This window comes from Heliangelus exortis, chromosome 1, assembly GCF_036169615.1.
Source record: "Heliangelus exortis chromosome 1, bHelExo1.hap1, whole genome shotgun sequence".
Lineage (NCBI taxonomy): Eukaryota > Metazoa > Chordata > Aves > Apodiformes > Trochilidae > Heliangelus > Heliangelus exortis.
This window is the reverse complement of record NC_092422.1, coordinates 129,948,064-129,974,986: the sequence shown is the minus strand read 5'-3', so window position 1 is coordinate 129,974,986 and position 26,923 is coordinate 129,948,064. Positions and strand designations below refer to the sequence as shown.

The 26,923-nt window shown below is 37.9% G+C and overlaps 1 protein-coding gene across 3 annotated transcripts in view; it reads left to right on the top strand.

Moving 5' to 3' along the window:
* Positions 1 to 26,923, top strand: part of SYT1 (synaptotagmin 1) — a 338,121-nt gene that overhangs the window by 239,334 nt on the left and 71,864 nt on the right. For 2 of the 3 annotated variants that reach the window (XM_071766359.1, XM_071766352.1), the window contains 4 exons: positions 992 to 1,176; positions 15,202 to 15,324; positions 18,563 to 18,730; positions 21,632 to 21,799. In XM_071766359.1, the coding sequence (XP_071622460.1) occupies positions 992 to 1,176; positions 15,202 to 15,324; positions 18,563 to 18,730; positions 21,632 to 21,799 (644 nt within the window). The remainder of the gene's footprint in view (positions 1 to 991; positions 1,177 to 15,201; positions 15,325 to 18,562; positions 18,731 to 21,631; positions 21,800 to 26,923) is intronic. The other variant, XM_071766370.1, reaches the window with a different exon arrangement.

Below are 26,923 nucleotides of genomic sequence, written 5' to 3'. Positions count from 1 at the left end.
TCTGCCATCAACATATCAAACCTGATTCAGTATTTGGTTTTATTCTGTATCATATTGGAGGCCATTAGCTAGAGCTCTGAAAAGACTTGATAGACTGAATGCACATCAAGATTCTTAAAAATTGACAGTTCCTAAGATTTAAAGTTTTGTCAGGTGCTCTGGTTAAATGTGAGAATCGGTGGTCATTAAAGCTGATCTGTATGAGGATAATTCCCTTCTGAAGTACTTGTATTTAAGTGTCATCTTAATCCCTTTTTTCCAAAATTTCTGATCTTTAACAAGACTGTTTTATTATAGTAATTGTTCTTTGTTGTTTATTAATGTTTCAGCCTTGTCCAGCAGCCTGGACTCAATGACTAAATGGAATATATGCTTTTCTTTATAGGAAAGTATAGGTGAGAATATAGCTATGTACTGAAATTTTGCTAGTGTTAGGGCACAATGACCAATAAGGACAAAAGGTCAGTCTTTACTGGTGACCTTGACCTGCCTCTGCAAGGAGTCTTGGGAGTTTGTGAAAGACTGTTCATTAAAACTGACAGCTTGGATCAGATGGCATCCTGCAAAAGGGAAATTCCCAATCAGTTCCACCTGATTCCACCACAATGCCAGGTGGGTTAGGAAGATGATTAAAGAAAGAAGCAAGTAATTTTCTGAATGTGCCAAGCATTTTACAGATTTGCACAGAGTGAATATTTTGGACATACTGTTTTCACATGGTTGATTAATCAAAATAGCCACAAGTGAGTTTGATGTGTGTCAGCAAGCATGTAAATAGATAGATGTCTTAAACTGGCATTGTGTATGCAAATGATCATTTGGGAGAAATACACAAATGATTACAGTATATTTTAGAAAGAATTTCAGGTATTTCTGCAAGGCATTTTCATCAGAAAAGGCTTAGCTATGAAAGAAATGTACTTGCTTCTACACTTAACCCTACTAACAACTTACCACCTTCTTTTTGTGTGTCTTTCTTTTTCTCTTCCAGTGCCACCTTGGGCCTTAATAGCTATAGCCATAGTTGCAGTCCTATTAATCCTTACCTGCTGCTTTTGTCTCTGTAAGAAGTGTTTGTTCAAAAAGAAGAACAAGAAGAAGGGAAAGGAGAAGGGAGGGAAGAATGCTATTAACATGAAAGATGTTAAAGATTTAGGAAAAAGCATGAAAGACCAGGTAAAGTATCTCTCCTTTTCTTGAACTTCAGTTGCATTTGAAGATTGATGTATCTACAAAAAGTTCTGCTTTTTGCCTCAGTAGTGACTTTGTGTAGAGGGGACTGATTGGCAGCATCTTCCTAGTGGTATCACAAAAGATGAAGCTGGTTGAGACATCACTGATAAAGCAGTCAACCAATTTCCCTGCTCTGGAAAAAAAAAAAAAAAAAAAAAAAAAAAGATACTTTGACCAGGATGTCATACGGTGTTTGTGTATCTTTCTAGCAGTATTTCTGAGCGTAAGATATAAATAAAAGTAGCTCTGGACTCTAAATCTCTTTTTATACAAAAGCAAAAGTTCAGAAGGGAAGAAAGCAACAGCACAGAAGGAAGCAAGGAAACATGGCCAAAAAGGAAGAAAACAGGGATGTTCAGCACAATGCTTTTGAGATAATTTATTTTGTACTGGAGAAGAGGAGGTTAAAGATAACAGGCTGTAGTTGTAGCTGTAAGTCAAATGAGTAACTTGTAGGAAGAGATTAGCATAATGCTCTTTGAGCAGGAACATTTTCATAAGGACAAAAAACTTGTTCTTCATATCTGCTTTATACAAGAGAAACAGTAGGTTGCAGGACCTAATCCTTGGGGCCACAGACTTGACTAATGTGTTCCTGAAAGAAAATAAAGCTTTTTTTAACAGGCTTTTAGTATTGCCCTTCCTGGAGCAAACTGTTGAGAATAAACAGAAGAATGGGGAAACAAATGATAATTATCCATGTGTCCTTTCTGCATTGCCAGATTTCCTAAGCTAAGAAGATAAAAGGGCTGTATTTTTCAAACAGTAACTACTAAAGAGATTTTGAGAATTACTTTGCAAAACCTCTTATGTTGGAGCCAATAATTGTGAAGATATTGCATGATTGAGTCTGTGCTCCCAAGACCCCCGGTAACGTTGAGCCAGAGCAGTCCAGGAGCACTTTTCCAGCTGAAAGAGAGAGGATAAAAATATGATCAGGAATGAGCAGTTCCTTCCACGGGTTGGAATCTATTGCATAAGAAAGGTGGGCTGAAGGCAGGCTGATTAAAATTACAGGCTGAAGCTGGGAGCCCAAGGACTATGGCTGGCTGTTGAGAACAGAATCCAAGAAGCAAAGCCTAGAGCACAGTACCTGGAGCCCTCAGAGCAGTCAGTCCATAGCAAGGAGTGAGATGCCACCATACAGTGATGGAGCAGCCACCAATGTAGCTCCTCAGCCAGCCCTTGAACAGATGAGCATGCTTCTCCAGGCACATGAGAGGGGAAAAGCAAGATCAGGAGAGTGGCTGAGGAAGACTTAGAAGTTTGATGGCTAGATGCAACTGAATCACATAAGTGATTCCCATAAGTTGCCTTACCACAACTAACAGAGTCCTACACAAGCACAGAGAGTGAACAGCTGGAGATCCTTGCATCTGCATTTCAAGTGGAGCACTTTAGATAGTGTCCTGGTGCACAGCTTCAAGCATGGGTCCACCTGGAGAGAAGATGCTTCGTGTTCTATGATGTACTAAAGTGCAAGACAATGACTCAAAACAAATTCATACTGAAAACTGCCTCATCAGCACAAAACAATAACTAATGTACCTGCAGCTGTTCCAAGGTTAGGAAGATTAGTGAGGCAAAGCTCAAAAGAAACAGAGCAGAAATTGTGAGTTCTCCCTTGAGAAAGATCTAATGATGATTTTGTTTTCTCTGCATGATGAATATGAAACAAAACCCTTTTCTTTAAGGGCTTCAGTTTAGCATTCGTAGATTCCCTGTATTAGATTGATATACTTTGTTATGCACTATTAATATTAAGTAATTGTGAGATATTTCACTCTCAGCAATGCACGGAAATTCAGATCATCAGTTGTTGGGTTGCCCTGGGCTACTGTTGGCCAACTTCTCCCATTGAAACAACAATAATTTGGAAGATATGTTTGAATATGCTTGTGGAGAATTTCTTTGTTATGTTTGTAATGTTCTAACAATGGTAACAAGCCTTATACTTTGTTGTAGAAAAATAATTTGTTGATTGATATTTATGTGGAATTTGTTCCATATCATGTAAGATCTTTGTTGCATTTACAATATATTATTAAGTGTTTTTAATTATATCCATTAGGACCTGGATAAATGACCACATATTCTTGGAAAAGAAATATTTTAAATACAAAATTACTTTATGTAATTGATACTGAGTTTCATTTGTATTTTCTTCAGGGGAAAATTTAATCAAAAGCTGAATCACAGGTCTCTTGTCTATAAAGGGAGCTCAAGCTATGAAATGTTGCACAGATAGCTATTTTAAGATGATTACATTCAAAATATCCTGTAGAGTTATGTAAACATACTTTTGCCCAAATATTTTGGGATTTTGCACAGTTAAATCTAAGGAGAATAGATTCTCAGTTGATGTAAATGCCAGACCTTTAATTAGTGGATGCACCAGCAACTCTCCAGCCAAAATTCCTCTTCACTGTCTGGGATTTAAAAAACAGGCCACTTAGAAAAGGCCCTTAAATTCATACATAGCAGTTTGACAGTGCACCACTTTTAAGTTCTTGTCATTTAATAACTTCTAACAACTCAATTCCTAATTTGTGAAATTTTAGCCATCTCTTAAAAAAAAAAAACAAAAAAAAACCTAACAGTTTAGTCTTGAATTTGAAGTGCAAATTTTATGTGCTGAACCTGATGTAGTGTAATGTAGCTACATGTAGAATATGTAGAACCACCTTGTAGGCTCTGGCATAAAATAGAAATGGGAAAACAAGCCTTTTAGCTCTTTAAAGAAGCAGATTTTAAAGTTAAAAAGGAAGAACAAGATGTATCTAGATTTACAAGGTGTAAATCTAATAGCATTATAAAGGGCAACGTACACTACCAAAGATACGAAATTTTGTAAAAAAAAATAAAAAATAAAAATTGCTTAGTTCAATCATTGATAGGCCTGGACCTGCAAGTGCTGATTACCTTCTGCCTTCAGCTGAAAGTGCATAATATCAATTGATAGGTACTTGGCATCCTGCAAGATCCTAGTTCCCTAGATACACAGAACTGGAAAGAGGGTAGAATTTGGTAAACTGCAAGTATCAGTTTCTGAAAACAGTTTCCACTTTAGTCATCTTTCTTTGTCAAAAAGAATTTTCTGACCTACATGTACTCATGCTGACCTGGGCACCCATGCCAAATCATTATAGACCCATAAAGCCTGACATAGTTAAAGATCCTTTTTTAAACAGATACTCAGTCAGCTCAGTAGGTAATATACAAACAGGAATAATTTTTTTGTCTCTGTTAAAATATTTGTGCTTCAAAATGTCCACTTTGCTGAAAAAAACTTCAAACAAGAAATTGTTTTTGAACAGTTAGTATATTCTAAACAGCTAGTTTAGGATAGATTATGAGCAAATATAGTTGAGGTAAAGTGAGAGATGGAGTTGAAAATAAGATTAGGCTTTTAGTCTTGAAGCCTGTTTCCATTGCAGGCAATGCTTGCTGTTTGAAGTAGAGAATACAACTCCACTGAGAGCCAGTGGGAGAATTAGATTCCTCCTAAGGGAGGCAAATTGTTAATGAATGTACTACTGTAAAAAGGTCATTTCTCCATGGTTTTTAATAATGTTTGTGTGTGGATGTTTTAATTTTTATTTTTTCCTTCTATGTCCTCCTTGTATGTGTTGTGTCTCATGACTGTTCTGGATTGTCACTTGCGGTAGGTTTATTTTGCTATTTGGACACACCCGGTCTTCTGACAGCTCTGGCTCCTCAGCTGAGATTTATATGTAGTAGCCTTGATAGCACACATCAAGATGCTGAACTAAATTGATTGGGCATTTTTTGGTTGGGTATGTATTTTTGGGGAAGCTAGAGGAGGGTGAAAGAACAGAGGTTGCCATTCTTTCTGGAAAGTTATTATGTCAAACTGTACTAGAAAGCTCAAGTTTAAAATTGATAGGCACGTGAAAATAACTTGCTAATTTTATTTCATTTCTTTATAAATGTCACTACATCAAAAGTAGATGATAGAAGTATGTATTTTTAATGTCTTAGTTTCTAAGTGTTGCTAAAATGATTTGTACCCCATGAAACTTGCTGTAGGTTCTTGCATCATCTCAATAATGTGCCCACGCTTTAAGTTCTTAAAGCTCCATACCAAACGCTTTTAAATGATCTTATTCCAGCTTTCCATTGGTGCAACTGACTGATAACTGGCACCAATGATATTATGAGATCTTTCCATTGCAGTTTTCACCTTTGCAACTTTCCAGTCTCTGCCATGCTCCTGGTGGCTCCCACTACTTTTTTATTCAGGGAAGAAAAAAGCCCCCAAATACGCAGATCCAGAGACACTGTAATAGCTGCTGATTTATTCATTCTGAATTTAATTATTGGTTCAACAAATGTTTGCATAAGCTCAGCCTATGGGCTGAGGAAAGGAAAAGATGTAATCATTCCAGTCATGAATAGTGGTGCTGAAAAATTATAAGCATTTAGCACTATTGCATGGAGAATAATTGTGGTGGTGTGTGGTGGTATTAGGTCACAAAGCATTTGTGGAGAAGGAGATTTAATAGCTCCATCCTTTCTCATTCTGTCAGCCTGAAATACTGTCACTAGTGAAAGATTTTTTGAATACGTCTGCTAAGGTGAAATAGGAGTTTTGGGATCAGATATATGTACTACACCTTGGAGTATGAGGACTGTATTCTTGGCTCTGCAGTTGAATTCCTGGGGCCTTCAGCTGACCGCCTGATTTCCATGTTTGTTTTTCCTCTACATAGGCCTTTCTTTTACAGTAGGGTTATATAATAACTAAATCAGAATTGTCTGGGTAATGTTCATGTATTAATAGCAGCAAAGTATCAAGGCGTTATAAAGTAATATGATACTGAGAGCTCAAATTGCACCTAACAAAACTTCAATATATAGTGGCTTTCTTAGACAATTTTACTTCATGATTTTAGCTGTTGAACAGTAAACACCTTTGCCCTCATGGAGACATGGAGTGTGCATTGACCTGTCAGTATGGAGACAATAGCCAAAATGGAGTCAGTAAAATCCACACTGACATCCAGAGATCCTGGGTTTCACACAAAGCAACCCAAGCTTTTACTGTCAGAAATAATTCAAGATGATCTTTCTGAGGGACAGGAGCTTTCTTGCTGGCAGTGGTCTTTTCTTCTGCGAAGTTTGCTCATGTGATTGTTTTCCCTGTTGAATGCCTAGAGAATAATGAGTTCATTTATTCCACAGTGCCACCTGTCTTGGTCTCAGCATGCCAAGTCTCATTTGATGGCATCGTTAGCCCATACTCACCATGGCTTATCCACAATGAAATGAGGTATCAATTCAGTCAGAAAGACAATATGTGCTGCAGAGCCATTACAGTTTAGAAAAGCAGTCATAGACAATGGGGACAAGTCCTTCTTAGAAAACAGCATCCCAGTAACTATACTGTGGCAGTCAAAATGGACTGAATTCCATTCATACATTAAATCAGCCTCAGGCTGCTTTTTCATCTGACTCAGAGAGAAACATACAGGGTGCATAAAACTTTTTGGGTATGGAAAAATAAGATGTTTATGAAGATATAAGGTTATAGGCAAGCATTTGTGTTCTACAGGGTTTTCTGCAAAACTCTGTTGTAACTTAGATTTATGCTAGACTTCAGAACTCTGAAAATATGGAAGCTGCAGCTGTGAGCCACAATGCTGGGCTTATTTCCATTCTGTCTCTTCCTCTTAGTCATTCCCAAGAAGACATAAAAGCTTGTTTGCCATGCTTTCTGAGTTTCTTTTTCCTGCTTTTTAAAAAATATTTTTCCTGTAAGATAATTGTTTTACTTTTCTTCTAACCTATTGTACTGTTAGCATGATATGAAGATACAGATACTACATGCCTTGCTTTCTGTACTGAAGGTTTTTCCACTGAAACTTTTCATAGTCAAGAACATTTCTTTCTTGCATTCTCTTGATTAACAAGCTAAATTTTGAATTCTTTATTCATGAGCAGAGTCTGAAGGCTCCTAATGAGTGGTGTCTAGGAAATCTGCAGTTATTCTTAAAACTGAATTATCCAAATCACACTCTGGAGACATTTACCTGTAACCATTGATTATGTGGAGAGCTATACTCTTACACTAAGTGCCTGAAGTTAGTGGGTATGAATAACCCAAAACAGGAACAACAGGTCATATCAATGAGGTATACATTTCAAACCCAATTTGGAATATTTAATTGTTTACTTTTAAAGCAAATTATTTCTTCTTTCCAAAATTATGAATAATAAATATGAATAGCAAAACAACCTTCAAGCATGAGAATACCAGATACTTGTTAAAACCCCAGTTAGATGATAGTCAGAGTGTGATCTTATCTCTTTCTAAGGATCTGAGCCAAAAGAACAGTTCTTTGACAGCTTCTCCACACATCAGTATGGCACTCTATAAATCATATCTGCCTGTATTTAGGTTAATTTTCACTCCTGAAGAGTTGTAGTCTTAATTATATAGCACCGCAAAAATTTCAAACAGAACTAAATGTCATATTCGGAGTGGTCCTCCCATGTCGAGGAGCCATCTGGCCCTCTGCCATCCATTTGAGGAGGATGAAACATAATTGATTGAGCAGCATGCACTGGCCAAGCAGCCTGAAGCTGCCTCCTACTCACAGCCTGCTGCTCAGCACAACATCCCATATGGATGGGAAGAGGGGGCAGAGCAGGCTAGCGCACTTGCAGGAGCACTTGCTTCTTTTTGTTCATCTGCATGGGCCCAGTTTTCAAAGCAGAGCCCTGACCCACAGGCAGAACTTCCCAAATAGGCCCCCAGGCTGAGACTGGGCGCATCTTTTTGTAGCAAATAACAGTGGCTTCAAGAAAAAACAGGTTGATTCGAGGGTTTAACAGCTACAACTTGAATGTATGTGTTCATATTTTACATCCAACCCCTCAAGTGTTTTGCTGTGTCCTTCGGTTGCACCAGAATAAGTTGTTATTTTAGTACCCAAAGAATTCAGCAAGTTCTTAAGCTGAACGTGATGACCTCATGTCATAAACTCCTGAAGAAAAAAAAAAAGCTATTTGAACAATCCAACAGACCATTTAAAACCTGGATAACAAGCAAGGAAGTAATGTCAAGGCATCGCATGCTGGACACAGCAGGATCTTGTTCATTCTGTGCGTCACAGTGGCCCACTGCTGGTGTGTGAGGCCAACACTCCTAGAACAGTAATGGCAAAGTAGATTTCACAATGACCAAAGCCTGGCTCAGCCACTGGAAGCCCATGCACAACGTGCTCTTTAATTTAGTTCATGGAGAGAAAGCAGATGCTGAAAGAATGAAACATTGCCTTTCCTTCTGAGGGACTCTGATAGAGAATGTGCTACAATTGCAGGCTTTTCAGCTTTGTGGTAGGAAATCAGACAGGAATTTTTAAAGGCTCCTCTTTTCCCCTGGGATAAAAGTTAGCCAGGTTGGTATTATGGGAAAGAAGCTGCTAGGAGATGCACCCCCATTAGTGGAAATGCAGCCATTCCTAGGTGTGGAGGAAAAATTGCCTTTCTGATAAATTTATCGTAGGACACGGCACAGAACATTCTCGCTACAAAATAATATTGTTTTCTTCCATGCAGTTCAGCAGGCATTGCACAAGCCTGAGGACTGGGCATCATTCACACATTAAAAAAATTGTCCCCTTCACCATGTGAGCAAAAGGAGTGATTGATGGGGCAAGTGGAGATGGAGCTCAGGACAGCAGCATGCACTGTGCAGCAAACAGGTCGCAGTCAGAGTTATGTTTTCCTTCCTATGTCTCTCCTTGCTTATCAGTAACATACAAGTGAGGTCACAAGCCACCCCATAAATGGAAGGAACCCTAAAACCACTGTTAATGTGCTTCTTAACTTTGTTAAAGTGTTTCTTTATATATGACAGTGAAAGACACTTGGCTTGCAGTCTGAAATAGCTTGTGACATGAACTAAGCAATAACAGTGAGACATGATATAACTGAGACCAAAATAAAAGTGCAAAATACACCTTCATGAGTCTTTATATCCTCCTGGTGACTCAGACATGATTGTGGCCTCTGCCTCTCTCTACAGGAAGCAAAGAAGTCCACTTGTTCCTTCAGCAGCTTTCATACTCAAGTCTTCTATCCTGGAGTTTCTGCACAGAGGGAGTCTTGAGGCAACCAGCACACAAACTGAGCTAGATTCCTTGCAGACCCCCTCACTTCCTACTCATAGTTTTGGGTTAGAGTAAATGAAAGTGTACATGAAGCTCTTTTAATCCCCAGAATCTCTCTTGTGATTTGCGCTGGATAGTAGTGGGGTAAACCCAGTGAAAGGGTTTTGGAGGAGCTGAGCTAAAAGCAAAGGATGTTTGTATCAGGAAGCAGAATCACTGCAGAGAGGCTTCTGTTGGTTGGAGAAATAGGAGGGAGAGGAAATGTAAAAATCCAACTAGAAGCAGGCTTTTTTTTCTTTCCTTTTTTATGCAAAAAATGCAACAGGAAAAAAAAAAAAAAAAAAAAAAAAAAAAAGCATCTTACTTAACAAGCCAGAAGGAAAGAGTAGACTGTAAACCCACTCTTAATTATGTTACAGAAGTGGAGAAACAGCCATCAGATTGAACTGTGCATCTGAGATTTCTTTAATTTAGCTCTGTTGTAGGAACCACTACACAGCAGATGAGCTTGAAAACAATTAACCAAACATGGAACAGAAAAGAAAATCCTAATGCCATATGGATTTTTGCAGATTTTTGTCTGCCCCTTGGTTAGAAGTAGATACAGAGCTCATTCAAATATGGGTTAAATGAAAGGCTGCTCAAAAATTCACTTTGTCTTCCAGGTCTAAGAAAACATATTGTGAGGGTCTGTTAAGGTTCCTGGCACAGAGTAATTTTTCCCACTTGCTGATTTCATTAGGTGTGGATGTATCACCTTTTAGTGGTTGTATTCTATTAACATGTTTTCTGTACATTTCAGACACCTGCTTAAATATAAGCCTACATTTTTCAGAGATCTATGCACATCTAAGAGGACAGAGAGAATATAAAAGTTTCATTGGGTGTTTCTGAATATTTACAAAGAAATGAAGAAACCACTTGAGTGGAGTTCACAGTTATCCCAAATTAGAAAGGATAAATCTGGTCTATAGCTCAATGTAATAATGCATTTCTATGTTGCATATTTCACAGGAAAAGCTTTTTAAAATGTCGTGGGTTTTTTAAATGTCATTTCAAATGAAATCTTATGAAAGGAAAGGCTTATATTCCTCTGCATCTGAATACAGGCTTTCTGATCAGTCTGAATTGTGTCATTTGAAGAGGCTTGAGGAAAAAGCTGGTTTATAATTAAAAATATTTTATTGTTTCTAAAACAAATAAAACATAGCAGCTTATTTTAATTGATTGTAGCAGTACAACAGTAAGAATCAATACAGTGTGCTATAAATTGAGCATTGCAGTACCATTCCATTAAATATTGATCTTTCAGAGAATCCAAATACAAAATTAAAATCCCTACAGGGTGTTTCAAGCACTTGGAAGCAATCTAATTCTTCTTCCCCTTTGCAACTCAGCAGCTGCATCAGACATGAGAAACTCCTTTTCTTCCTTTGACTCATCTGCTTCTTGAAGCATTGGCCTTTACTTTTAAAGCAAATTCCTCTCTCGGTGGAAAAAAATGTTATGTACAGACTGCTGTAGAGATAATAATTTGCCATTTCTTGCATCTCCTCATGCCACGACCTTGGGCAAATCCAAACACTGCCTCGGTGTTTAAGTGCTTCATTGTTCTGAGTCAAGGTCAAGAAGAATCATATAGCTCCTCAGCTGATGTGAGTAACATGCAATGTTTTCCATCTCCCCTGGGAAATAGCTTTTGCCTTCCAATAGACCTCTAATAACCTGTGAAGAAGACTTTCCCAACCATGCAATGTTTTCTACTTGCACTTCAGAACTCCCTTGCAAGAGAGATGTTAGCTTAATATTATTTTTCATAGTTACAGTAAGAACATTTTCACAATTAAATACCCATAGCTCTGGCGTCTGCTGGACTGATCAGCTATGCAGAAGGATATATATTTTTTCTAGAGACATTATATAACTCTTGCCTTGATTCAATAGTAACAAATTCCTCATGCCTGGAAATTACTGTATAATGTTCTTTTTGCATTCTTCTTTTGTAGAAACTGAGAATCATAGAATAGCTAAGGTTGGAAGGGACCTTAAAGATCATCAAGTTCCAACCACCCTGCATGGCAGGGACACCTTCCACTAAGACCAGGTTGCTCAAGGCCCCATCCAACCTGGCCTTGAACACTTCCAGGCAGGGGGCAGCCACAACTTCCTTAAGCAGCCTGTTCCAGTGTCTCACCACCCATGCAAAAAGCCCTACCCCAGCTTTCTTATAGACCTCCTTCAGATATTGGAAGGTTGCTATAAGGTCACCTCAGAGTCTCCTTTTCTCCAGGCTGAACAACCCCAACTTCTTTAGCCTGTCTTCATAGGGGAGGTGCTCCAGCCCTCTGATCATTTTGGGTCTCTCCTCTGGACCCCTTCCAGGAGCTCCGTGTCCTTCTTATGCTGGGGACTCCAGAACTGGACACAGCACTCCAGGTGGTGTCTCACAAGAGCAGAGCAGAGAGGGAGAATCATCTCCCTTGACCTCTGTCTGTGCTTCTTTTGATGCAGCCCAGGACAGGGTTGGCTTTCTGGGCTGGAAGCACACACTGATGGCTCATGTTGAGCTTCTGATCTACCACCACACCACCACCAAGTCCTTCTCCTCAGGGCTGCCCTCAATCCTTTCTCCTGCCAGCCTGTATTTGTGCATGGGATTGCCTTGACACAGGTGCAACCCTTGCCCTTGGCCTTGTTGAACTTCATGCAGTTTGCACGAGCCCACTTCTCCAGCCTGTCAAGGTCCCTCTGGATGCCATCCCTTCCCTCCAGCGTGGTGACTTCACCACACAGTTTGGTGTCATCAGCAAACTTGATGAGGGTGCATTCAATTCCACTGTCCATGTCACTGACAAAGATGTTAAATAGCACTGGTCCGAGTTCTGACCCTTGAGGAACAGCACACATCACACATCTCCATTTGGACACTGAGCCATCGATCACAGCTCTATGGGAGTGACCATCCTTTAAGTTCCTCACCCGATGAGTGGCCCATCCATTGAATCTGTATCATTCCAGTTTAGAGATCAGAATGCTGTGTGGGACAGTGTTGAATGCTTTGCACAGGTCCAGGTAGATGACATCTATTTCTCTGCCTTTGTCCATTGCGGATGTGTCCCCATCGTAAAAGGCCACCAAATTAGTCAGGCAGGACCTGCCCTTAGTGAAGCCACTTTGGCTGTCACCAGTCACCCCTTTGTTACCTGCTTGCCTTAGCAGAGCCTTCAGGAGGAGCTGCTCCCTGAGCTTGCCAGGCACAGAGGTGAGACTGACTGGGCTATAGTTCCCTGTGTCTTCTTTTTTTCCATTTCTGAAAATGGAGGTTATGTTTCTCCTTTTCCAGTCAGGGGAAACTTCACCAGACTGCCATGACTTTTTAAATATGATGGACAGTGTCTTTGCTTTGCAACTTCACCCACCAGTTGCAACTTCCACCCATCAGGAGCCGTGGGTGAATCCCATCAGGTCCCGTGGACTTGGTCACCTTCAGGTTCTTTAGGTTGTCCTTTTATCCCTGAGGAATGGCTGTAGGATATTTGCTCTCAAACAAAACCCAGATCAAAACTAGATGGAACAGCAGAAACTCCAGTACTTATCTCAGAAACAGTGATATACGGGAGCTGTTTAACACTTTTCTATTGGGGCAATACTGGGATGATTCAGAGCAGTGAACCTTGGAGTTAACATATCACTGAGTTATTGCTTCGTGTTGTCTCAGAGCTCAGATAAATGTGTTTGCTTCAGTTGGAGTGAGTCACATGTTTTGGATATTTTTTTTCTATTTTTCTTTTTTTCATGGTCACAAAACCTAAACCTTACTTTTAGTAGCAATGAAAGCAAGATGTTTGGCACAATCCCATCACCTCCTATCTTGGAAGTCCTGCTGAGGAGGAGTCCAACTGAGTTTGCTCCAACAGTATTGTCTTGCCAGTTTTAAATCTTTAAATCTTTTAAATCTTAAATTGCCTGTCAGTTTTAAATCTTCAGGCTTGTTGTACTAACAAAAATGTGATACAGCCAGGGAACTAACTAGCATCTCAACTATTAAAATGTATCAAAATAATTGTCCCTTAGGGTAGTTCAGCATGTCCAAGTAGAATTGGTTTACTTCCAAAGGCTTTCCAGCTTCACAGGTGATTCTCATCCATTACCAACCTTTTCCACCAGTCTCACCCAGAGACACTGTAGTATGTTTCTCCTCAAGAGTTCATCATTCACTAACATTTAGGTATTTAACTCAAACCCAGCTCCTCAGCCTGCATAGATCAATGCTGCTGCATTGATTTCAGTTGAGCTATGCCAGCTGAATTTCTAGCTTATTTTTAAAAGTAGAGAAATAATTGTTTAATACTGTGCGATTTTGAGTTTGACATTTTGAATTTACATCTGGCTTCTGAAAAAATAACATTTTCTGCTTCAGAAATCAATCCTTCTTCTTACCACACCCACACAACTGTTGTATGGCCCTCACTGCATTCATAGCTGAGTAAGAATATTAATGCTTTTGCACACTTTCTTTCACTTTCTTTCACAGCAATAGTGGTGGATTTAGCTACTTTCCACCCTTGCTGTCTCTTCAGATAGAAAGCTTTAGCTGCAACCTACTTTTTATAAATGCTGTAGGCTTCTTCAGACCACCTCACATTGTAAATAAAGAAAGAAAATAACAAACCTTATTTTTGCACCTAATAGACTGTGAAAGCAGAAGCTCCATACAGAAGGAATTTTCCTCCAGATAAGGCTTTTCTAGATAAGCATACTGTTTACTATAACATACAAATATGAATTCTGGATTAATGCTCAGTATTGATTCCTTGTTTCACAGTCTCAACTTTATTTTAATTTTCCACAATTTTTCACTATTTGTCTCATCTCTTTTACCGCTTTTTCAGTTCTTACCCAGGTAAGAATCTGCTGGAATAAGATTTACATAGTTAGTTATGGTTCATATGGTTTAATGATTGTAATAATAATTCCCTTTTCCACAGTGTGAATACTTCTGCTTTCTGGTACAGAAAAAAAAATTAAAAATAATAATAAAAATTTACATAATTTAGTATTTTAATTCCGTATAAATTGCTATGTCATTTAAAAATACCAGGTTTTATGCAACAGAAAAACTATCAGTTCTGTATCTGGTTCTGTGTTTCTTTCTAAGCAAACTCAAATCAGCCTTCAATCAATTTGGTTCAGCCAAGCTTTATAGCAAGAATGAATAAAAAGGAAATTGATCTCGGGAGGGAGGGAAAAGGAGAAACATGCATTTGCTAATGGCATGTTGAAAACCTTGCTTCCATATTCATTCTAAATAAACATTAAAAATGTTTGGCATATGACTGTAGGAAGAACTCAAACACAGCACATGCTTTTCATCACAGTAATAGTAAAGAAACATGTTGCTAGTTGCAAACAATTCACAGCATGCACAACCAAGTTTGACACTGCCTAGATACACTTAAGTTGAATAAATGTCTGACGTTGCTTATTTAATAGCATTTTTGCCTCCTTGTGCCTCTTTAAGAGCCAGTGGGAGCCCGCAAGATATTCTTATATCAACTTGATATTTTGTTTTTCTAATTTCAGGTTTTATAACAATCGTTGCTTGTAATAGTCCAAGAAGCTTTCTTCCTACTTCCATTGCTTGCTTGCTGATTTATAACATCTCCTTGAGCAATCTAAATAGTATAAATACACATGTAAACTGCATATTTGGATTCCTGCTGTCATGCTTGCTTTTAATGGCTTTGAAATAGATCTGAGGACAGTGTCTATTTTAAACTGGTACTTAACTGTCTGCCTCATTTATGAATATTGCATTAATTCTTTCTAGGCTCTTAAGGATGATGATGCTGAGACTGGGCTGACAGATGGGGAAGAGAAAGAAGAAGCCAAAGAAGAGGAGAAACTAGGGAAAATCCAGTATTCTTTGGATTATGACTTCCAAAACAATCAGGTTTGAAATAATCAACATGTAAAATTTCATTTCTCTGTGTGCAAGGGGAGAATTAAATAGTACACTTAGTTGCAGTAGAAACTTCTCAAGTCCTTACTGCTTGCACAGAGTGAAGAGAGAAAGCAAGACTGAAGATTCATTACAAAGGTGCTGCTAAATTGGTATTCTGTGTACCCTGAGTTTATATTGCACGTTTAATCAAAATTGAACTCACAGTTTTATCTAAGATTATTAATAACTTATATTAAGGTATCACCAATCAATGTCTACCCAAATTAAATTACGGAGTCTGCATGTAGACAGTAAAAGATAGCCTCAGCCTTCAGGTATTTGAAAAGTAAGCAAACAAAAGATGGGAGGAAAAAAAGAAAGGGGCAATAAAAGTAAGTTGTTTCATTGTGGGTCTTTTAGCAAGTCAATAAGATAGCCAGGAGCAGCTTTCAGTTCAGCAAGTGTGCACTTTGCCTTATTAACTATTTGCATCAGATTCTGTTGCTCTCCAGGGAAGTGCACCTATTAACCAAAAAAATTTTAGTTTGGAACAGAAGTCCAAATAAATAAGCCTGTCCCCAAGAAACAGGAAAGTTGGACAAGAAGAATCTCTCCAGTTAAGGACTGATACCCCTTCTGTACCCTACTTCAAAGCTGGTAAGATCAAACTGGCATATTTACTCAAGTTTACAGTAGGAATAGACACAGTAATGGGATGTAGACCTAGAACTGACCCTACTTAACAGGTTTGGCCACATCCTGAACTAGCTCATATTTAATTTCACTCAATGGCCTCTTGCTGTGGCTGGGGTCACTTTTGTCAGTCATATCAATTCACAGACTCACATTAAAACTCACTGTGCTTAACTTTGGACTGGAGTAGACAGAAGGAGACTTCTGCATTTCTACTGCATGTCTTTTGTTGAACTTGAGAATACATATATTCCATTTTGGTTTTGACAACTTCAGCCAAAACAGTATCATTTTCTCTGTTTCAGAAAAGAAATCACTACTGAATCTAAATCCCTGATAATTCATATTCTTTATCTGAACTGACTTCCACATGTACTTATTATTTATTTCCACATTCAGATTCTTCATTTGGTGCCACTAATGGAATGCATAACACTTCTTGTTGCAAGATAAAGAAAATTAGATATATGAATAAAAATTTCTGTGTCAGCAGCAGGGTATTTACAGGCAGCTATGACTTGGCATAATATGTACTGTTTCCCTCTCTTTTCAACTGTCTTCTGACTACCAGTGCTTATTTTTCAATGCAAGAGCCAAAAAGAATTCTGAAGCCCTTCAAGCACTTGTGGTAAAAGGAGCTTTTCTTCAACTCCCAGAGCAAATTCCCTGGTCATGAGTCACAATGATCCCCCTTGAAATCAGTAGGAAATTAGTATGAAGTATTAGACCCTTCAGAAGCAGAAGATCTAAAGAGGGTGAAAGAAAAAGCTGCAAATGTGTTCTGAAAAATGGATTTCAGTTTCCTTTAAATATGAAAACAAAGTTTCCATGTGAATTTTGTTAAAGGAAGTGTTGATTTTGTAAATTATATTTTACAAAGCTAAATAGGATGGGTGAGTGACAAATCTTTAACATTGTGTAGTATTTAATTAAGGTAATACATTATTTGAACTATGAATTCCTATTTTATTTTGCTACTCTAAACTATGTTGCAGCTTGGAATTTGTCACTGGATAATTGATATAAAAGAGTAGAAGGGAGCATTCTGTTAGGTTAGTATAGCACTGGGCTGAGAATGGAGAAAATATAACCAAGGTACTCTTCAGAGCCCAGTGCCTCAGTTTTAGAGAAGCAGATTTTAAAAAGAAATTGAATTGCTTTTCAGCTCTTTTAATTAAGAGCCATAGACTTGTTTTCCATTCTTTGATGGTCAGAACTTGATGAAGATCCTTAGCCTATCCATGTATCTATGAACTGTTATGCATCCTGAATAAGAATGAGAGAGAAAAGTGTTTTACACATAAAAGAAAATGTTTCACGGAGGTAGAGTCCGATAGGTAGGAAAGCATGAAGGACATACTGCAGATTTAAAACTGGCAGAAATAAGTCCACCTTTGAAGAATCTCTCAGAAGTCAGAAGCTTCTTTCCTTGATGAACTATATTGTTTTGTATTCCAGTTGTTAGAGCTTCAGTTTCCAATTTTAAACAATTCATCCATGAGAGAAGCAAATATATTGTGACTGAAACACTGATTTAGAAGAAAATATTTTCAGATTTCATTCCCAGTTCTCGACATCTTGTCTCCAGATTGACCTTGAATCCTTACATTAGTTCTGTGTCTATGAAACAAGATTAAAAGGATTTTCTTTCTCAACTCCATTATGATGATATGGCCTAATATTGCCAGAATGTCTAGATAGCATAATGTAACATAATGTAATGGTAACATAACATACCATAACATAAAATAAGGTAAGGTAATATAACATAGCATAACATTACATACTGTAACATAGCATAGCATAGCATAACATGCCTTCATTTTTAATACTTAAAAAATGGCTAGGGCATTTACAGGTTTCAAATGTACATGAGCCGTATTTGTGTATAAGATATTTAAGAAACTAATTTCTCTGGCTTGCAGTATTATTATGAATTGGTATTAGGATTTAGTTACCAAAGATTAGTTTTCATGGGATATTTTTTGAAAATGTTTCCCTTAGTTTGCTAGCTAAAACCATTTTTATAGAGAGCAAGAAAAGCTAAATAGAAGGAAGACTGCAAGATCGATTTGTTTTCAATAAAGCTCTGCCTGAGGATTTGCACATATCACCTTTTTGTGTTTCATTGAGGAGAAGGTTATATGTTGGGGATTTAGAATACAAATTTTGTAGCCAAAGTTAGACATTCTTGATTGTTTAATAATGTGATTTCTATTCATGGTACCCAGAACAGAAAAATAATGCACAAGAGGAGAGAGCAATTGAAAGTTATTTGATTGCAGTCTTTAAAAAGATGAAGTCTGTATTTAGCTGTAATCAGCTGCCCTTTGAAAACTCTTTTCTTCTTAAAAACAGCCTTTGTACACTCTGCATCTGCCATAATTGATTTTCTAAAATCTATAGTGTGCCTTCATTTTCCTTCCTTGGAGGGGGAAGGGGCAATAGTTTTTCATGGACCAGAAATCAAGTCTGCATGTGTATCTCTCAGTTATAGCTTTTTTATATAAATATCTATTTAAAATTTCATTCTGCTCTTTTTCTCTCTGTTCAGCTTCTCGTTGGGATTATTCAAGCAGCTGAGCTGCCTGCATTAGATATGGGTGGTACATCTGATCCCTATGTGAAAGTTTTCCTGCTTCCTGACAAGAAGAAGAAATATGAGACCAAAGTCCACAGAAAGACCCTTAACCCCGTTTTCAATGAGCAATTTACATTCAAGGTATTTTTTCTCAAAATTATTGAATCTTTTTTTGTTTAATCACTATGTATCTTGTGCCTGGCTACAAAGTTAGACATCTTAGTTAATTGGTAGCTGCAGCATAGTGATTTTTCATGTTGTAGAAATCTGTGATAGTCAATCTTATGATGAAAATGGTATAACAGAGGGTCAGACTTCAGTAAGTATAAAAGGCATCATTTGATTTTGGGCACTTCAGTTATCCTGGTGTATGACAATCTAATCCATATTTTATGGTTGAATAAAACAACAAAGTTAGAAAACAGTGACACTTTGACAAATGTCCAGTAAGTTTCACCAGATGAGCATTTTCTTTAAAAGTCTTTGTGGTCTGATTTATGAATTTCAGTGTACCATTTCTTTTCCCCACGAAAATAAATTAAAGCCCAAGGAAGGCAAATGGATGAAGGACAATATGGCAGACTCATCTTGCTAGACTCAGTCACAGGTATTCTTTGCCATGCTACTTTACATGTGGAAAGAAATCGTGTCGGGTTTAATAACATATGAATTGAATAAATGCAACTGAGCCTTATGTTACAATATTTAAGTCATTCCTAAAGTATCTATGAGTGCTTTTTAAAATTGTTTCCATACCTAGACCCCAGCTGAATACAATAAAGGAATACTATAAAGGATGTTGCATAGGGCTTCTCCTAGTAAACATTTTTCTGCTGTTACTTTAAGCTTTTCTCTCTATGCCCAATCTTACAGTGACAGCTACAGACTGAAAATAGGTACAGTGAAAGACTCAGGCTATGTAATCACTCAATGAGAAAAATATCCCTGGAGGCCAGAATTTCTACTGCATATATAAGCTTATTTTTCCCTCTTAAGATGCTCACTAAAATAATCTTTTGTGGGGAGTTATTTTTTTCTTTATCTTTCCTAAGAGAGTATTTAAAAGAAAACACATATAAATTACTGATTCCCATGCAGCTCACAAAAGGAAGAACCAATAATGCTGTCATCTAAGATGAAGGCACAAATTATAAGTTAGATCATCCACTCCTGGGTTATAATGTCCACTTGTTCTAAGTTACATCCTTAATATTACAAATTTTATGTTAAAGAAGAAAGTTTGCTTTCCACGGAAGAGCTGACAGTGTTTAGGTACATCCTGATATGGTACTGATCATCCCCTGGGTACTGTAGACTGTACTTAAGAGAAAATCAACAGAGCAGACCAAGTGCTATCATGGTTCTGGGGACTGCAGTGGAAAGGGCAAATGACCACTTAACTGGTGCTGCAAATGTATTAAATAACTTCAGCAGAAACTATTGGCAGAACCTTGTTTACTTGGGCAGAGCCTTACTACTGTCACCCACTTCAGGTGATGATTCACAGCTTCTGTGCCAGAAAAACACTCCCATATTGCTCCTTCTGCCAAAGTCTCACCTGCAATAAGTCAAGAGACTGAGTATCCCTGAGGGTCTCTGAGCATAGCAGAAAGCCAGGAGAGGAAGCAATCCTTCCCAAGAGCTGAGGACATCCTTGGTTGTCCAAAAAAAAAAAAAGCTATAGGCTGAGTCTGCTTTTAAAATAAGCTTTAGTGAGGTCAAGTTAATGATTTCTTAAAAAAATAAATAATGGCAATTATTTATAAATAATAAATACAGTCTTTTCATGCATCCACAGTGACCAGGATCTTTTATGAGGTATTTTAAACTGATGGACAAAGAAAATCTAGAACATTTCTCTTGTCTTTTGAGGCTGCTTAAAAATAAAAGTGAAATTATTTAGAATTTTGCCTTCCACAGATATTTGTCTTCTATAGCTTTTTAGAAGCTACAGATAATTTCCAGGCTCAAAATAGATTTTGCTATATTAATTACTAATACACAGTACCTACTGAAACTATTATGCTCAGCATTGGAAGCTGCAGCTAACTCTCAGCTTGAAAAGCTTCTCTGTTTTGAAAAAGGAAATCTGCTCATGTTATTAATAAGTATTTTAAAAAGCAGGTGGAAGCAGAATAGTAGAAAAAAGCAACAGTCCTCAGGTTTAAACAGACCATAACACACAGCAGTTAACAAGGCCAATGATAATGCCACGTTTTCATTTCTCTTTATACAGACAATTAATAGAGAAATGTTTATTGAAGCCCATGGAAACCATTTATACTTGCAGAAGAAATTCAGATTGACCAAGTGTTCAGTGAACATGCAAACAATTCCTAAATCAGGCCTCTCTAGACAGCCACTCAAAGGTAGCTTACCTGAACCTCACATCTTCATCTGAATATTAATAATGTGACTCATAAGCATCCTAACTCACAGCATCTGTCTGAAACTCATCAGAACAGCTGGAGAATTAGTCAGAACTTGGCTCACTGCCACCACAGTTTCTAACAGCACGCTGTGACTTAGACTTAGTGTCTATGATGTGAAAGTATCATAAAGAAAAATATGCTTTGGTAAGTAATAGGCAATGGTACTGTAAGAACTATTTAGTGCCTAATTATTTTGTGTCAGATACAGTAAGCCAGTTCTCTTTTTTAGTTCAGTCTGGGAGCTACCCTTTTCTGAGGGATGACAGTTGATTTATTGAGAAAAATACACCATTCTGTGAAAAGTTCATGTGTCTTCAGTGCAAATAACTGGGCTTCCCGTTTTGGTCTCATCATCTACCAAATGATTTGCAGTAGAATGAGAAAAACCCAGGAGTGATGAGTGAGCTGCCACATTGTTCTATAGAGTGCCAAAGCCTGGTCTCAAAAAATACTGCATCTGGTGACTCTGAAACAAATACATCTAATGATTTTCTCTGAAGTTCAATTTACCGGAGATGACAGCTGATAAACCAAAGAAATAGATTTGCATTGCAGTGGACTGATCTTTATTGTCTCAGATATGGAGTTTGTCATTTTCTCTACTTTGCAGGTGCCATACTCTGAGCTGGGTGGAAAAACTTTAGTGATGGCAGTTTATGACTTTGATCGTTTCTCCAAACATGATATTATTGGGGAATATAAGGTTGCGATGAACACAGTGGACTTCGGTCACGTCACTGAGGAGTGGAGGGACTTGCAAAGTGCAGAGAAGGAAGAGGTAAGAAAAATCAGACTTTTTTCACCCCAGGTAGACTTTTACACAGTGAGACACACAATTTTTTTTTTTTTTTTTTTCCGAGATAGCTCCCATCTGTTATCAGCACTTCTCAGACTTACTTTGCCTGATAAAGTTTTGATAAGCATCTTTTCCAGTACTCACTGAATGATACATTCTCCTTTGCTAATCCTATTTTCATTCTTTTTGCTACTTTATGGAACATATTAAGAAGGTTCTAATGACTTGGACTTTTTCTTTAATTGATGCAGTTTGGGTACATATAATTTGCATTTGAATTATGAGAGCTGTATGCATTTAGGCTTTTATGTAGTCTTAATCATTCTTAATGTTTACAGCTCACTGTTAATGAAGATAATGGTAGATTTTCATTGAAATATCTTACAGTTTTATTGAACTGCTATTCTGTAATATCCATTGATTAGAATTATGAATTTGGCAAAGACCTTAGAACAGGTCAAATATTAATCACCTTTTTAATTTTCCTCTCTGTGGCAATGTCCTGTGGGTGCGTTATTTAGTAGCTATAGGTCTATATTTACACAAGACACTTCTTGGAAAGATTTCATCACTTAAATTGTGGATCCTGTGAATTTGTTCATACTGGCACGTGCACCTTTTTGATTATTATAAAACCATTTTGTGCTCAGCTTTACAGTATTTTTCCTTTTGATTGATAGATAATATCTGCCCACTCATAATAGTCACAGTGCACAGTGTGCTTCAGTTCTTTGGTGGAAGAAGGAATCTGAGTTCCTCATTGTCTAATTTAGTTAACAAGCTGCTTTGGATTCTAACCTGAGTTTCTGTGATTAGAGACAATCTCTGGATTAAATCTTTCTTTAATACAGTGAGGAAAACCTGAATACTGGATATAGACTCCAAGTCGGAAAAAATTCAATAGATGCTGAGCCATGCAGAATTCTCAGATTTTCAAAAATGGTAGATTTCAGGCTTGCCTTTATGAGTGTTTGTTTTTAAGAAGTGTATTTTTCAGATGTTTTTCTTCTACTGTTTAGTGGTTCGAAAGCCACTGCTACATTAAGGCTATTCTGCATGGTGCTGTTCTAGACCAACAGCATTTGCAGGGCTCTCTTATTGCATATGACCTTGGTACCTATGCTATTTTGGGGATTTTTCTTCCACTCATTAGAGTTAAAGAGGAAAAGCAAAAAAAAGAAAAAGAGAGTAAAAAAAAAAAAAGATGGCCATTTAAGGTCACTAGTCTCTTAAAGCCCTCTGCATGCTGGTAACTAGAAGTGTGAAATCAGAGTGTATTAATCCTTACAAACTTTATTAAGTATCAAACTGGACTTTTATTGCTCTATTGTGTGTGATATCAAAGTGTTTCATGTTTTCCTGTTGCAAAAAGAAGCCAAATACTGCACAAAGAGGAACTGAACCTTTACCTTTTTAGTATAACTTCAAGCTTTTAGAAGGTAAATTATTATATCCTCATATGTAGGTGACAGATAGCATGCCATAGATTATTGTGGGCTTTCGTCTGTCCTGTGGCATTGAACATTGCTTCCTGAGTTTTCTAGGTCACATCCACAGTGAGACCTAAGTCCCTTGGTTGATTCATAAAGTTTATATCTTGCTAATACAGAACAATGTCAAAGTTGCTTGAAACATAGTGTGAGCTACTTCCAAAAGTGCCTTCCGACTTGAAAGGTAATTAAAATAAGTTATTCTTAAAGTGTTTGGATATTATAAGAATATTACAAGAACTTCAGTAGTTTCAAGTAGGGACAAAACTTATGTTCTACCTTATTTGTGCTTTCAGAGCCCAAGTAAACTGAGAGGTGTGTGTTTTAACATGTGTTTGTCACTTGTCTATGCATATATATTTGCATTGGAGTCATGTTCACTAGAAGAAACAAGGTTCCCTTAGTTCCTGTTTGAGCTTCTGTCCTCACCTTTCTTCACATTTCAGATACTGTATATACAGAAAAAACAGTAATTTAAAAAAAAATTTTGATAGGGCCTTTTTGGAAGCTGCTGCTGCTGGTTGACTTTTTATTTATAAGAATTTAGGCAATATTCTGTGAAAACATATTGAAAAACTGTGCTTGCACCAGCTCCCTGAATATTTTTTCATAATACAAGAGGTCTCCTGTTCCATTTTTGCATCTCTGAGCTCATAAGCAAAGAAAAAGAATTGCTTAGACCAATTTGGAAAAGAAATCTTTGCCAAGAACCAAGAGTGCTACATCTGTCAGTGGTTTGGAAGTTGTGTTTCTCAGCATATGTCATTCTTATTTCCATATTTGACTCCTTCCAAGTACCTCACCATCTTCAATATTCCAGCCTCTGCTCAGCAGCAAAGATGCCACAAAAATCTAGTAGATTTTATGAGATTGAAAGTAAGGTACAAAGAGAAGTAGGAAAGGTTCTATCTCCATAAATCTGTTAACAGCTGGCACAGCAGGAATTAAAGAATTCACAGAAGATACAGCTGTGACCAAGGAGAACCCTGGCTTCAGAATTAACAAATATAGTACTGCACATTCAAAGGCTGATGTCATTTATCTATGCCATATGTATAGCAACATAGACATTCCCATGCTTATTTCTTGATTGTGATCATGAACATGATGTGATGGTCTAGCTTACTAATTGGATGGAAACATGATAAAAAAAATGAAGTAAAACCCAAGCAAATCAATTTCATCCAAAACTGTATGAAAAATACACTTCTATTACTACCAAAAAATCTTTTATAGCCTCTTCCACATGTTATAATTGCACAATTAATTTTTCCTTGTAAAGCACAGATGTATGTGGTCTTCAATATTTTAAGCATGGCATAGGTTTATTTCCTTTTTTGCCATTACAGCACTTAGGTAGCTTTGTCAGTTCTTAACAACCTTGTACTGATTAAAATTCTGAATATGTTCACAGATAAGTATCAGATCCCAAACTATCCTTAATGTTTTAATTATTAGCCCTCAACAACATGCATATGAAAGCACATCAGTAGCAATGGTCACCAGTCATTTTGAAAGAACCATCTAGGTGGCACCAGTCAAACTAAGTACAAAAATTGTGCTTTTATTTCACCTTCTAAAAGAAAGTTCCTCAGTACTTTCCATCTTATTTTCTAAATGGCCTTGAAGTTGATGGCAGAGGATGGAGGTTTAATGAAACATTTGAAGCTCTGTCTCTCACAGCCCAGCTGTTTGAATGGCATCCTCTGACACTGCATTATCTTCTGGGAAAGGTCTTATTAATATATTTATGTTGATGAAGCACTTTGAAGGTACAAGGCTTAATGTAAGCATTTGTTATGACTGTGAGAGAATTTTGGGTATTGTCACGATGCATGAGGTGGGTGCAGCACTGTCACATCTCACAAAGTGAGCAGGGCTCCCATGCCTGCAGCATTACATCCCATAGAGTGGGCACGGGTAGAGTTCCCCAGAGTGGGGGAATCAGGGGGATTCGGATTGGACCCCCTTGCTCTTCCTCCTCTTCTAATTAATCTCTTTTAACAACCCATTTGGTGAGATTAAGTTTGGGAATTCTCTGTGTGGTACTTGGGGTAAGATTATTACCCAGGAGGTTTGTATAAAAACACAACTGTACTTAAAAGTGAGTAAGATTATAAAGCATGTCAGATTACAGAATTATAAATAGCAGATATTATAAATGATGGTAGTTTCAAAGCAATGGATTACAGTTTAGCAAAATTTAAGGAAGTTGTCAAAAGAACAGGCTACAACTAACAAAACTTAACAAAGTGATGGGTACTAAAACTTAACAAAGTTAGAAACTATGTTACCCTCATGTGCTGAGGTAAGGTTAGAAACAGACACAGAGAGAGAAAGAAGAGTTAGGAAAGATACCACCACCCTTGGATCCAGCGATGAACTTGGCAGGAAGCTGTGCTCCTTGGATGGCAGGCACACATTCAGCATTTCGAGTGTGCCTCTTTTATGCTGCCTGACCCCACCATTCTGGGGGAGGCTTTGGCATATCTGGTGAAGCCAGGTGCTCACTTGGGCCCCTCCAGGTGGGATGAATGGGCAATAACCCTTATTTCTGCTCATGCCCCCTCTCCAGTGGCTTTACCCGGGGCACACACAAGATGTCACTCTGCCTCCCCAGGGTGCAGCTTGCCTGCCCCTGTCCCTTATGGAATAAGGACAGTGTCCTGCCTGTCAGGGTGGCATCAAACAGCTCCCCTTGCAAGGACAGTGTTCAACTGATCGGGATGGCCACTAAAGGAGGGGCTGCTCTTGTGAGAATAGGGCCCCGTTTATCAGGGTGGTTCCCCAAATGAGGGTCTCTCCCTGAGAGAACAGAGTCCAGGTGGCTGTCGAATGAGGCCTCCACCTGAGCACAGTGTCCACTTTGTCAGGGTGGCTGTTTTGAGACAAATATTCTTTTTGGGATTCTACAGGTATGTACGAGTCTGTACAATGAATGCTAAATATTGTGGAGGCCACTGTTAATGAGCTGTATATTTTGAATCCTTTTTCCCTGGCTGCTTTTAGGTCTGCTGTCCTTGTGAATGTAAGAAGGTGATTTATCTAATAGTCCTTCAGTCTCATATAAGTGAGAACATGGGATGGAAGAGTGGTAGATACTGAAAGATTATTCACTTTTACCAAGTCTGACATATAATGGGTTTGGGCACAGTGTTAAAAAACAGATGATAAAAAACAAGAGTTTGCTCCTCTGTGTCATCTACCAGATGTCTCTGCCATTAACTTTGTCTGAGTACATGCTGCATCCAATATCTCTTATCACTCCTGTACAGAAGGCCAGACAGACCTCTTTGCTCACAGCCATTTGAGTCATACTGAGAGTCATCTTCTGAATACTTCAACTGATTTCCCTCCAGAGGTGTTGTTATACTGGCACTTAAATTGAAAACCTGTTACAGCAAAAGTTACAAGAAATTTTGGGGAATGTAAGGAAGAGTGGAATCAGGTATTTCCCATGAAAGCAGTGGAGAAGCAGAGTGTTATTCCATGAAAAGAAGGATCTTCAATCTGCCAGTATCCACCGAGAATTCTGCAGACCTCTTAAAACTGCCATTGCATAAGACTATATACATTATCTGAGCAGGCATCCACCATGGATAGGTTACATGATGGA